At 35.1% G+C, this 14,255-nt stretch overlaps 1 protein-coding gene across 10 annotated transcripts in view; it reads right to left on the minus strand.

Moving 5' to 3' along the window:
* Positions 1 to 291: 291 nt before the first annotated feature.
* LOC101215596 (phosphatidylinositol 4-phosphate 5-kinase 8) overlaps positions 292 to 14,255 on the minus strand; it is a 39,716-nt gene continuing 25,752 nt past the window's right edge. For 5 of the 10 annotated variants that reach the window (XM_031887909.1, XM_031887911.1, XM_011659235.2 and 2 more), the window contains 5 exons: positions 11,536 to 11,646; positions 11,253 to 11,440; positions 10,697 to 10,851; positions 1,249 to 1,420; positions 292 to 790 (listed from right to left, as the gene is read on the minus strand). In XM_031887909.1, the coding sequence (XP_031743769.1) occupies positions 511 to 790; positions 1,249 to 1,420; positions 10,697 to 10,851; positions 11,253 to 11,440; positions 11,536 to 11,646 (906 nt within the window). In that variant the 3' untranslated portion in view covers positions 292 to 510. The remainder of the gene's footprint in view (positions 791 to 1,248; positions 1,421 to 10,696; positions 10,852 to 11,252; positions 11,441 to 11,535; positions 11,647 to 14,255) is intronic. The other 5 variants (XM_031887913.1, XM_031887912.1, XM_011659236.2 and 2 more) reach the window with 5 other exon arrangements.

Here is a 14,255-nt window from a genome sequence, read left to right on the forward strand (position 1 = left end):
AATAATTTTCAGAAACATTAAATAAGATTTTGTATTTTTCTAAAGTTTAAAGTAAAACTAAGTTAGAATATAGTTGAGTGTATTCACTGCTATTGATAGTTTAGCTATGATTCATTTGGTGGGTAGTTTTTAATAAGATTTAGATTTGATAGTATCCCTAGACTTTTAAGTTAGGTGTAAATTGTCTGCTAGACTTTTAATAATTTTGTTTACTATTGTAGCAATAAATAAAAATAAAAATGAGCTTGGTTTATGTTCTCTAGGATTATTGAAAAATGGATTCAATGCAGATGCTAAAGAATGAGATGATTTTATATTCAAACAAATATACAGAATTTTCTCAGTAGCCAATTTATTTAACAAGCATTTGTATAACTTTACAATGAATGACTGTGGCATGATCATGTCGCACTTTATTGAAAATTTAATATCATCTAACTCGAAAAAACAATGAGCACAACCAAAACAAAGGAGAGAGAGCACACAGCTGAAAGCTGTTTGCTTATATTTTCATGGTAACTCATGAAAGACCTTCTCCAAGAAACTTATGAATCTTGTTGCATACAAATGAGGTTCCACGACTGATATCGAAACAGGGTCGAACCTGAAGGACTTGTACGCATGCTCTAGCTTCTTCATCACATTGTACTCCTGCAGTATATCTATAATGCCCATGTAAAGAACTACATCGTAAAACTCAAAAAGTTCTACTTCAGCAGACTCTGACCGAGCCTCTCGAAGTTTTTGACTAGCATGGGCAGGCATATTTACTCCCAACTGCACACGAAATCTGCATGCAAAGAATGTGAGAATAGTTTTTACTTTTACAAGTACTTCAAGGCAAGCATGACATTATCAAGTAGATTAGACGCATGTAAATGTTGAGATCGTTAGGTTCCATATGCAGATTCTGAATCCTGGGTTGGTCCGTTACATGACCAATAACCAAAGTAATGTTTGACTGGCAAAATATAATGTTTTGATTTTGGTTTTCTATTGTCGATCAATATTTCCTTGTTTTCTAATCTATTTCTAAAATCCTGGTAAGAATCAAAGACATAATTTAAAAACTACAAAGAAGTAGTTTATCGTAGAAGGTAATTTTTAAAAAAAAATTAACGAAGGATTTTAAATGATTTTTTTTAAGCAACTAATATATTTAAATATACGTTTGATTTTTTAAAAACAGAAAGCCAAAGAGAAAAATATTGTCAGACAAAAAACCATATAGAAATAGTGAAAACAGACCTTGCTGTACCGGGCAGTAATACATCAACTTCTCTGTCACCTAATGAGTATGCCTTCAATGGTCTTCCTCTGATGTGAGGACCTGGAGCAGTGGTTACGAAGCTAGGTTCATGTGTTACGAGTATTAGGCCCTTTGGAGGAATTGTTGGCTCACTTTCTGAAGATTCACCTGCTGAAGGGGGTCATGAAGAAAAAAGTATTGAATAATTAAAAGTATGTTGTAAAAGACAATTCCATATACAATCAAAACGATGTCCACCCTCAACACTAGCAATAACAGAAGAGGAAAAATTGAAACATCTTTCTCGAGAGGAAAGAAAACGAACGGTAACTAAAAGGAAATGTTGAGTAATGAGATTTTTCCTTTTCACCTTTAGTTTCAAAATTTCATTCAATGCTTGAAGTTATTAGGGAGATTTTTAAAAATAGCAAATAAGCTCAAACTATTTACAATCAATAATAGCAAAATTTTATATACTCCTACCCGTTTCAACTATACCATAGGTGAAATTCCAAGAACAGCCCAAGCCCATTAATCGCCCATTTCTCCCAGTCTTATAAACTCCATCTTAATCTTCGCTTCTTCCAACCAGTCTTCTTCAACAATTTTTCTTCTCTTTTTCTTCTTCTTCTTCTTTTCAAATTTGCACACCAATTTGTTTTTATAATTTCTTTTTGTCACTAGCTGGGTTCCAACTTTTTTTTCTATTTTCAATTTTGATTCAAGAACCCAGTTCACAAGTTTTTTCTTTTTTTGAAATTTAGTTTTTTTTTAAAATCCAGTTTTTTCACCTCCCGAATTTCTTTTTCTTTTCTAAAAAGTTTTCTTAAAACTTTTAAATAAATATGTTAATTAAAATGACAATAATAAACAATGGAAGGTCAAATGATAGACCAAGTGATAGAACATATCACCGTCTTTCAGTGATAGATAGTGATAGAACATTATCACTATCATGGACAATGACATCGGTGTCTATCAATAGAGAATAAATATCATCATTTTCTTCCTTAGGTTCTTTTTGCATGCAACAAAAGTAATCACCTGTCACGAACTGTCACGATGATATACAACAAAACATTGAGGGTAACTTAAACGAAGTAGAGTGATAGAATTTCATTAATGATACAAGTGTATATAACTTTCTATTATTGATAGATAGTGATAGAAGTTTATCAATATTTTATCAATGATAGAAGTGTACAACTTTCTATCATTAATAGAAGTTGATAGACGCCTGATAGAAGTCTATCATTGACTATCAATAATAAAAATGTACAACTTTCTTAGATTATAATAGAAGTCTATCACTATCTATCAATGATAGAAAGTTATAAACTTTTATAACTGAAGTGATATAAGTGATATAGACCAAGTGATTGAATGATAATCATAGAATTGGTAGTTTTGTTGCTAGTTTCACAATAGTAATTAAAATGATAATCATAGACAATGGAAGATTAAGTGATAAAACAATATCACTATCTATCTTAAATAGACGTTGATAGTTATTTATAACTATCTATCACAGATAGACAATGAATCTATCATTGATAGAGGTTGATAAAAGTTTATCAGTATCTATCAGTGATAGTAACTGGTAAAGTCTATCACTAATAAAGACCGATAAAAGTCTTATCAGTAAGTAATATAGAAACTACTAAAACAAAAAAATAATAATTGAGGAAGTGTTCAACAACTATTCTAGTTCAATTAATCTAAGAAGAATAAAGATGGAAATGACTCTTTAATGAATAAGATGAAGAGTATAGTGACCAACCATGAAAGAATTCTATCACTAATGAGGAAGGAAGATCTAACTGTCCAACAGAAGAAGAAACAAAGGAGGAAAATGAATATAAGAGGAAGGAGATCAGTAAGAAGAAGGTTAAAGATATGAGAATAAATAGAGTAAGATTGCATTATCTGGGTTGTTGGATTTCATTGTTGGAATTTGGTCGGCTTGTGGTGGAAAGAGATCGATTATTTTCACGATAAATCAAATTGACTCTTATGTTATCACAAAAAATCTATTATTAATCCTTAACCCATCCTTCTTCCTCTTTCGATTTCTCCTATTTTATCATTGTCTCTCACTCTCTCCATATTTGATTCATATCATTTTCCCTTCTACTCCATTAATTTCCCTCTGAACTTTCACTTCAATTCAATCAGATTTGAATTTCTGATAAGTTCTTGGGATGAATTGCTTGGATGTTGAATGAGATGATTTGTATAATAAAATTAGGGAGATGTTATAGGAAATAGAAATGACACTGTCTGATGTGGTAGAGAATTTGATGTCGAAATTAAGAAGGGGAAGAAACAGGTGGAGTATTTTAAAAGATTGATTAAAGCTCTTGGGAATGCTAAGATGGAGCTGAGAAGAAGAAAGCAGAGAAAGAACAAGGTCGGCGATGAGAAAGCGCAAGGATGAATTGGCGATTGATCAAACTGGAAAATTGAGGGTATATTCGGTATTATAAAACAAATTAAACCTCCCGTGTTTTTCATTTATTTTTTTTTTGCTATTATATGTAAATTGTTTGGAAAAGTTACCATCTATGTTCCCCAAGTTATTATTGTTTGTTTTATTTTTCAGTTTTTGGTTTTTAAGTTTTTAATCGTAAGTTATTAAGTTTATACTTTTAATGTCTCCTATAGTTATTAAGTTTACCTTTGTTCCTATAAAAGGGTGATATCTCAATTAAAATACATATCAAAATTTGTGGCAGATCTAAAAATTTTAAGGGATGGAGCTTGAACCTAGGGCTAGAGGGGTCTGGAAGATAGTTTTATCACTAGACTAACTTCTGGTATTGGTATTATTTCGATTTTAAGAACGAAGAATTGAGGGTGATCCGAGCCCTCCTTGATCCATACTAAATCTGTCGGTGATCACAATTTTGTATACTGCATTATACCTTTTGTTACACATTTTGCATTCTGTGCATCAAACAATTTTCCCTACATCAATAAGAAAATTTAATTTCACTCTCAATTTACTTTCTTCTCTTTGTTTAAGAAACATTGAGATATTTTTTTGTCTCAGCAACATTTTTTTTCTATCAACTCCATTTTCTCAACAGTAGTATCAGGACTACTTTGATTTTTTCAACAGGAACAAAGACAGAAGATCCCCCTAACATAATATAATGGAAGACAAGAACCTCAAAGAGATATCTTTACTTCAGTGCGACTAAGGAGAATTCTGATAGTGGCATCAGTATTTTATTTTATTTTTTGTTGGGGACAAATTTTGAGTTCATCAATTTGTGAATGAACCTTTTTTCTTTTTTTTCTTTTTCTTTAATCTAGTAACCGAGCTTTCCTTGAACAATGAAAGAGAGTGCAAAGGCATGAAAAAATGGTGACAAAAGTGTAACTAAATAAATAGGTTCCAATCCAAGCGAATATGACCAAGCTAGTGGTTACAATAATCCCAAAGAACAACGTCCATAAAGATGTGTTAACCTTAGCTCCTTCCCAAATTTTCTCACATGATCGTTCAACCTCTCTGAAATCCTAATATTTCCTTCAAGCTAAGCCAAACACCCAACATATTAGCGATGCCACAAACATTATACTGAAAGTAGAGACGAGGAGCAAACATAATTTTACGTAAAAATCATACAGGGAGAAAAACTACAGTGATTATAATCTTATTATTTCTAATAATCATAAAGGTACAAAAGGGAAAAATTTATAGACAACACGAACCTAATTAAAAGAATAAAAATATTTGAACAAAGTAAATCTTAACTACCCATGGGCTTTCATCATGACCTAACCTCTAACACTCCCTCTCAAGTTGGGACATAAACGTCATAAAGACCCAACTTGCTAACACACAAATCAAAATTTTGTCTGAGGAGTCCCTTTGTGAGGATGTCAGCAATCTGTTAACTTAAGGGTGTGTAAGGAATGCAAATGTTACCATCGTCAAGCTTCTCTTTGATAAAGTGTCTGTCAATCTCCACATGTTTAGTCCTGTCATGTTGGATTGGGTTATTGGCAATGCTCATGGCTATCTTGTTATCACGGAATAGCTTCACAGACACCTCAAAGTCTTGATAGAGATCATACAGCACCTCTTGGAGCCAAATCTCCTCACAAATCCCCTAACTCATAGCCCTATATTCGGCTTCAGCACTGCTTCTAGTCACAACTCCTTGCTTCTTCTCCAAGCAACAAGATTGTCCCACACAAAAGTACATTATCCTGAGGTAGACTTTCTATCAACAATAGATTTAGCCCAGTCAGAATCAGTATAAGCTTCAACACATCTTCGGTACGTCTTCCTAAATCTCAGACCTTTATCAGGAGTTGTTTTTAAATACCTTATAATCCTGTTAACCACCACCATGTGGTCCTCATTAGGTGCTTGCATGAACTGACTAACAGTGCTCACAACATAGGAGATGTCAAGTCTAGTGTTAGATAAGTAAATAAGTTTTTCCACCAGGCACTGATATTCCTCTTTATCAACAGAAACCCTGCCACCTGAATTTTCGAGTTTGACATTGAACTCAATGGGTGTATCGGCAGAACGAAATCCTAACATACATGTCTCAACTAATAAATCAAGGGTGTACTTTCTTTGGGACACAGAGATGCCTTCTCTAGATCTAGCAATCTTCGTCTTAAGAAAGTACTTCAAATTCCCAAAGTCCTTCATTTCAAACTCAAACCCCATCTACTTCTTTAGTTGAACGATCTCATCAGTGTCATCCCCATATAGCACAATTTCATCGACATAGACAATCGATACTGCAATTTTCTTTGTCTTAGAGACTTTGGTGAACAAGGTGTGATTGGAGTGCCCCTGATTGTACCCCTGAGAGTTAATGAAAGTGAAAAATTTGTCAAACCATGTTGTTAGTGATTGTTTCAACCCGTACAAGGACTTCCGAAGCTTGCAAACCTGATTGTTGCTAAGGTGCTAGTTGAACGCCTAAAAAAATCATGCCTAATGTAATCGCCTCTCCACACAAAGCACATTTATTGAAGGAGGCAAATCTTGGATTCAATCCTTATAGCAAATGAAGTTGCAAAGGAGTATCGATCTAAACAGAAAAAAAGGACTTAGAAAAGGCCAATGATATAGTAGATTGGGAGTTCCTCGAGAGAATTCTCATAGAAAAAAAACTTTTACACTAGATGGATCACATGGATCATGAGCTATTCCTAATTCGAATTTTTCAATTTTCATTAACGAGATCAAGAGGGACAATCAAGGCTACAAGAAGAATTAGGCAAGGAGACCCACTTTCACCCTTCATTTTCTTATTAATCAGCAAACTTTTAAGTGCCTTGTTAAATAGGCTAAAGATGGGAAAAAACATCATTCATGTCTACTGCCTTCAATTCGCTGATGACACATTAACTATTTGTAAATACAAAAATGGTATATTGGAAATTTTAAGAAGACAGTTGAATTCTTTGACTGGAGCTCCAGGTAGAAGATTAATTACGAAAAATCTGCACTTTATGGTATTAACATTGAAGAAAATGAGCTGCAAGAGGCATCCACGCTGAACTGTAAAGCCTCTCATCTTCCTTTCTCTTACCTAGGGCTGCCCCTCAGTGGCTATCCGAAGCAAGCTTCTTTTTGGCAGACAGTAATCAACAAAATTCAAGGAAAATAGGATAAATGGAAAAGATACAATTTATCAAGAGGAGGTCGTGTCACTTTATGTAAGTCAGTTCTTTCCCATATCCCCACATATTATATGTCAATATTCTTAATCCTGACAAAGGTGTCCCAATCTCTGAAGCGGTTATTAAGAAATGTTGGCTTACCTATTTGGATCCTTCAACATCAATTGGGTCTTTAATTTTGACTTTAAAAAGAATGTTCGCCAGCTCGTAATCGATCCCAATCTAAAAGAGAAGCCATATTGCTATGAATAAATGCTATGAAGTCCCTACTTTCAGAAATTTGGTTTGAGCGAAATCAAAGAAAATTCCAAAATAAAGCTTCCAATTGGATGATTTGTTTAGAGATTGCATAATCAATGCCTCCTGTGGTGCTCCTTAGCAAAAGTGTTTGAAGCATATTCCATCCAAGAAATTAGAATATAATTGGCATGCGTCCTTATATGATTAGATATTTTAAGTTTGTAGTACTCATTCTATTTCAGTTGTATTTTCAGACTCTAAGGTCATTATAATGTTTCATTTTGATATTTGCTTCTAGATTTATTGCTCAAACTGTATTCGCTTTGGTTTAGTGTTTTCTTTTCGGTCTAAATCGAAATGTGATATGAGTGCTAAGAAGGTGTCAACCTAGTTGAGATAGATGTCCGGGTGCACTTTCTGCTCAAAGACATAGATCTTGTCTCTTCATTGTACACAACACTACTTTTCTATTCATTCTCTTAATGAAAAGGCCTGTTTCCTTTATCAAGCCTTCAACGTGGATGGGACCGTTTTGAATCTGCTTGCCTGAATGCATTCTCATGGTGTTCCTTATCCAAAGGTTTTTCAAGATTACTCTCTGGAGATTTTGCTGAAACTGCCCAGCCTTCATAGCCCTTCCACTTTGAAGTCTTGGACAGCATGATTTTTTAAAGTATTTTGCTTCCATCGGATCCTAGCATAAATGAGGACTGCTTTTCTAATGTATCTCTGATCTCATTTTGTGTTATGTTTTGTATAGGGCGACTACTTTATCTTGGCTTTGTATTTTGGCTTTGTATTGGCTACTATCAGCCTAGAGAAAAGATAAGCAAAAGACAAGATCATCCAAAAAAAACTAAACAAAGGAGAAACAACAAAAAAACCAAAGCAGCAAAGAATTCAAATATTAGTAAAGAGCTTAATACAAAAAAAATATACCCACTTTGTCGAAAAGCGCCCACTTCAAACTAAAATTTTGTATTCTACATGCTTCAATTTGAAAGGAGGGAACACCAAGAAGAGGTAATCAGCTGCTTCAAAAATATCCAACCCAAATAAATCTTTACCTAGAGATCTTTGCCCTCCACTGATAATCATGATGACGAAGACAAAACATCCAAAAAGTTTAACTTTTAATCTAACAGCATCAATCAGAAGATTTTACTTTCTTAAATCTAAGGAGAGTACTAGTTCTGAATTAAGTGATCAATAGACTTGAATCCCAATCTCTTTATCTGCATCCTTCAAACCTCACAAAGAACCCAATTATTGGACCAAAAAGAGACTGAAATCAGACCTCAAATTCACTCATTTGCATTTTTTTTACTACCGACTTTAAATGAGTTGGGATTTCGCAATGCTTACAATGAAAGGGGATTTCAGAGGTTTGATTTCCATCATTCAGTTATTCATTCCGAAACAAATCGTTGAGATCAATTTCTAATGGGTCCTTCAAAGAATGGTCCTCTAACTCATTTAGCTTCCCCAAATGATTGTCTTCAACACTACTCACACTGAAAGGAGAGTCAAAATCTGAATCACAATTCTTTTTAGATGGAGGGCCCAGAGCTTGGCAAGGGTAGCCTCTCAAAAATTTTACTTTTGAGGAAGGTAAGGAAAAAACAGAGTATTTAAAATGTAGAAGGCTAGAACTCTACAGGACAGAGCCGGATGAAAGAGAAGGAGCTTGGGTCCGGGTACAATTAACCTCCAATGAATTAGGGTTTTGATCTAAAATTGAATATTCCCTTAAGGAACTCTTTTTTTAGTTCAGGATGTCCACCCTAATTGAAGATAAAGAAGAGGCTTGGCCTTGAGTGACTTTAACCTTTAAAAGCAGAATTTTGAGGAATCTGGGCTGACAACACCTGTCTTTACAAGAGTCCTTTTTAAGAGATCCTTCAGCCTCCTTCTAACAAAATGCTTGGGAAATGTCTTAAAGGGAAGCAGGGGTTTCTTTGATTTTTTATGCTTTTTGGAAGTATCTCTTGGACCGGAACTGGTCAAAGCCACTTGAGATGAAGAAGGTAAATACGCATATGAAGAGGAAGGGCTTGAGGCTTTTTTAGAAAGAGCTTTGAAGGGCACTGACTTGGCCTTTGCAGAGGGGACAAACAATGCTGAGAAACCAGAAGAGAGAGATCTTCTAACAGTGGAACTTGAAATCTGACCCTTACCAAATGGACTAAATCAAAGGAATCAGGCTGAAAGTTTCTTGCGTTCTCGGAAGGCAATAAAGAAGGAGCAACCAAAAAACACCCTTTCTTCTTTAAAAGCACCCCTTCGACTTCCGCTTCATTGCTTCCTCCAAAAATAAAGGGATTTGTTGATTAAAAATCGTGACTTAGTGGGTTTTCCAGCTGTATGAGCATTAATTATGCCTTTTGGAGGGAAAGAATTAATGTTTGACTTCCCCAATGACTGATTGGCTTCCTTAGTAGTGTCATGCGAGCAACCGTTTTCTAAATCAATATTGGGTGCCTTCTTATTTCCTTCCTTTGCCTTTTCACATTCTGTGTTATTTACATTGTGGTTAGTTGAAGGAGTTCCGGGACCACAAAACCTACAACCCGGATGTCTTTGGCTAAAATCTCTCTTCTATAAATGTGCCTTTTCGTATACTGGCAACAGAAGGACGCCACTGGCCTGAGCAACCCCAGTTGTCTTCTTCTCTGGTGCCGAAGGTGGGTCGTGGATGAGGTTCAAGGCCTCGAAGTGGTTTCGTAAGAAAGAAGGGGCCGTTTTCGTGGCTTTGAATGCATCGAGATTTGGAAGGAAGAAGGAGATATCAACTTCTTCATCCTCCATAACTTGCCTGACCCGTATTTGGTCAATAGGAGTTTTGAAGTTTATAACAACTGAACTTCCTTTGGTAATACTTGGGGGATCCATAAGCTCAATATCGCCGAAGTTCATAAAAATATTTCCTCTATTAAAATCTGTAATTTCGATAATGGTGGGCATGAAACCACATAAGTTTTGTTTGACCTGAATTCAAGCCTCATTTTAATTCATGAGATTAAGTGTTTCAACGGCAATGTCCCCCCAAAATAATCTACTATAGCTTCAAAGGCTTTTCTGCGCCAGTAATCCATAGGCAGATTTCGAATTCTCAGCCAACCACCTAAACCTTTCATTACCAAAGATCTGCTACGCTTAAATTTATCCCACTTTTCGAACTGAACTTGAGATGAAAGGACCCCATCGCCTGCCATCTTTCTACTTCAGTGATGAAATCCTCTATCAAGGCCCAACCAATGCTAATAAGAGAGTTTTCATCATACAAAGGATTAATAATGATGCTTGTTCCAAAATATGTTTCCAGAATTTTCCATATCTCCTTCCAGTCATCAAACGCAAAGAGCCTCGTGACAATCCATATGTGATCGTAATTTGTCCTGATAACTTCCGACTTCCTTATCTCCCATTGGCTCTGTTTTGCTAACTTAAACATATTTTCTAGAGTAATTGGTGATCTAACAAATTATTTCTAGCAAGTATCCTTTATCCTGAAAAGGTATTATTTTCAAAGTAGAGGAAACTTACCATCATCATGGAGTAAATTTTCAGGATGTTGAACTGTAGCAGGAGGTTCCAACAAAGCCTTTAGTTTCTCAGGAGCTCGAAAATGCACTCCTAGCAGTAGGCTATAATCAATTATGTGCAGAGACTCCAAAAACATGCAATCGAGATAAATTTGTCTGGCATAGAAAAAAATGGAAAGAAGAATTCAACGCTAGTTTCGTACTTGTGGCAACTGGGCATGTTCCATTGATATCCAACCCATAAACTGAATATTATGTCCATCTGGAGAGATGCAAACTAAATATAATAGTTTTCAAAGTTTTACTTCTATCTCACAATCAACCTTGCAAGAATACAATATTGGTTCGTGAAGTGCTGTAAAAATACCATATTATATAACTTTTTTTTATCTATATGTTTAAATTTTCTCAACTGTCATCATAATATTAATTTTTAAAAAATTAGAGATTATTTAATTCATTCAGTTACTTATATAGGTTATCTAGACTTCTTAAAGACAATATTCATTGACTGAATTGCTACCTACCGAGATTTACTTCTAAGAGAAGGAAATTACTTGAAAAGGGATTGTCGCAATAATTTATCCATATGGAATTCATATGACAAGTCGAGATCCTTCAATGTTATACCATCTTTGGATTTATCTCCATTAGTACATCTGCCGATAGTTGAGCCCTTTAGATCATAACGACGATGAATTTTTAATTCTGTGCAGAACATGTTTCCCATGACTACAAATCGTACCTGATAAGAAAAAGACAGAAAAAGATGGACTGATTAGAGGTGAAAACCAACATGCTTAGCAGAAAAGACAAGGCCATATAGCAGATGGTAAATACCTTACTCCTACCATGAATTGTTATACGATGGAGACCAAAAAATTTTGTTATGAGAGTATTTTCATGTGCTTTTACATGATCATAATATTTAGGAAGCATTTTGAGCAGAACCTGCAGAAAGGAAACAAACCATTAGTGAGGTTCTGGCATTTTCGTAATCTTATGTTTGCCCAAGAGAAAAAACTCCATCGCTTATGTTTTTCGTTGTTCATAGTAGGGTCTAAAACTTTTTCATGGCCTACTCGGATTCAACAACTCTCTATAGCCTTCTACAACGTAATCTTATCTCTATGTAAAGTCACTGATAGGAAAAAGAAAAGATCTTAGTGACCGTGGAATGAATTACTGTTGTTGTATACGTTAAAGATTTAAATTATATTTATTTGGTTTAATATTAAATTTTTTATTATTTTTAAATGGTTCGTAAAATTAATCAAAAAGGAAAATGTCTTTTTTTTAGAAAAAAAGTTTTAGAAAAAGAACCATCATTTTTCATTGATATAATGCAAATAGAAAAAACTCAAATTACAATATTACACGAAACAAAAATTAAACTTAACTGAAAAAATAAATACAATTCCAAAATGCATAAGACAGAAATTTCTGCTAATAGATCAGAGCTAATCCAAGGATCAGTGGGTCTATTCTTCCTCAAGAAAGGAAAAGTTGAAAATGGAGTCTTCCAAGTATCTAAATTCAGAAACACGAATGGTTGGGTAATGAGATGCATCATTTGACACTCTAGGGAGGTAGATCCTCCATTCATATCCTTTTGGGTGAAGAAAAGCAGGAATGGATAACATTCCTTGAGATGAATGATGGCTCTAAATTGAAACACGAGTATGCGACATGGTTCTCATCTTAACTAACAGCAACATCACGGATGTACGATGATCAGAAGGCAAAATCTATAAGGGAAAGATACGCGGACAAAGTGAGGTCGGAGAGACATATCTAATCCTCCATAGCTGAATCGAAAAAAACAGAGCAATGAAAATCAGAGCTTGAAATATGGAAGTTTTTAAGCAAAACTTTAATAATTTGTGGATTATCGCAAAGCTGTTTGCTTTTGATGACTGGAAAGAGACTAAAAAGGTGCTGAAAGACTACTTTCAATCCAAAGCGATAGAGAATGCTTGGATAAACTCGAATATGGGACATTAAGGAACCATGTGTTTTCAAAAGGAAACAAACTTTTCATTGACCTAATGAAAAGATAGACAAAAGTTATGCCAGATCAGTAGGTACACCCAGACATCTCAACTAGATTGACACCCCATAGCACACTCATCATACCCAAATATAAGCTTACTATGTAAGTCATACAAGTCCAAGTACACAAGATTACATGAATATGGCTATCGGTCCATAAGAGAGAAACCAAACGAAAACCACCAGAGAACAACGAAACTCTCCTATCCAATCCTAAACACATAAAATAAAGTAAAACAACAATTAACTGAAAAGAGTCACAAAAGAGCTCCAATTTAAACTGATATCCTGCACAAATAGTCTTCACACTCTTTGGCTAAGGAACTCCAGTGAGAGGCTGTAATTCTTGCTGATTCTACACGATCTTGCCAAGGAGTTGTGATATTGTGGAACATACGCAGATTTCGTTCAAACCACAAATCTGTCAAAAGAGCCTTTACTGCATTGCACCAGAGCAATTTGGCACCCGATTTCAAATGGGGTCCCATTAAATTTGCAACACGTTATCATGGAAAACTTTTGCGAACACCTAGCTCAAACTGAAAGCTTTCAGTAGCTTCTGCCAACATTTCACAACATAATAGCAATCGAAAAATAAATGTTGCTGAGTTTCTCCTGCTTTCTTACAAAGAAGCCATGATGGGGAGAAGCACTTGTTTGGAAGTTATGTTGAAGGACATCCGAACAGTTAAGTGCACCAAAAATCATAATCCAAACCGGTATAATGACTCGACAAGGACTCTTAGTCCTCAAGATTGCTTTTTTCCAAACCTTTATCAACTGGAGAATATGGTTTTAAGTGATTACTCAAAGATTTAACCAAAAAAGCTTCCCCAGATTCTAAAGACAACAAGCGTTTATCAGGGCTGTCCAGCACTTTTCCATTTGAGATCAATCCAATAAGGTTCTGAAATGCTCCCAATTCATCATCTTTTACCCGTCTCCGAAGAAGAATTGACCAAGAGAGATGCGTGCAGTCCCAGTGATCACAACAGACCCTTGCGGTTTAAGGGCAATTTAAAACAATTAAGGGAATATTACACTCAGAGGCAATTTGTCCACCCTAGCATCCAACCGAAATCTGATTCTTCTTCCATTACCTAGCTTAAAAACAGCCAAAACATCAAATTTAACCCATGTTCTTGATATACTAATCCACGGACTTCTTAGGCTTTGAAATTATTTCCCCAAAGAATGCCAGTCATACAAGTCATTACCTTTTAATTTGATTGGCAAAAATCTAACCTTTTAATTTGTGTTTCTGGAACTTAAACTCTTAGACAGTAGGTCTCAAGTAAGTCAGGATTCAGTAGTTTTGTCCAGGAGTTGGAGAAAGATGTCTGTCTTCTAATAAAATGTTTGGGAAAAGGCTTGAGGAGTCTGGAACGATGTTTAGACAGCAACCGAGTGACAGGGGAAACAGAGGACCTATTTAGTTTTCTGGCTTGAAAAGCTATAATTGCTGTCTTGGTTCTACCCATTGAAGGACTCTTCAATTCCGCAGACAC

This window comes from Cucumis sativus, chromosome 6 (assembly GCF_000004075.3).
Source record: "Cucumis sativus cultivar 9930 chromosome 6, Cucumber_9930_V3, whole genome shotgun sequence".
Lineage (NCBI taxonomy): Eukaryota > Viridiplantae > Streptophyta > Magnoliopsida > Cucurbitales > Cucurbitaceae > Cucumis > Cucumis sativus.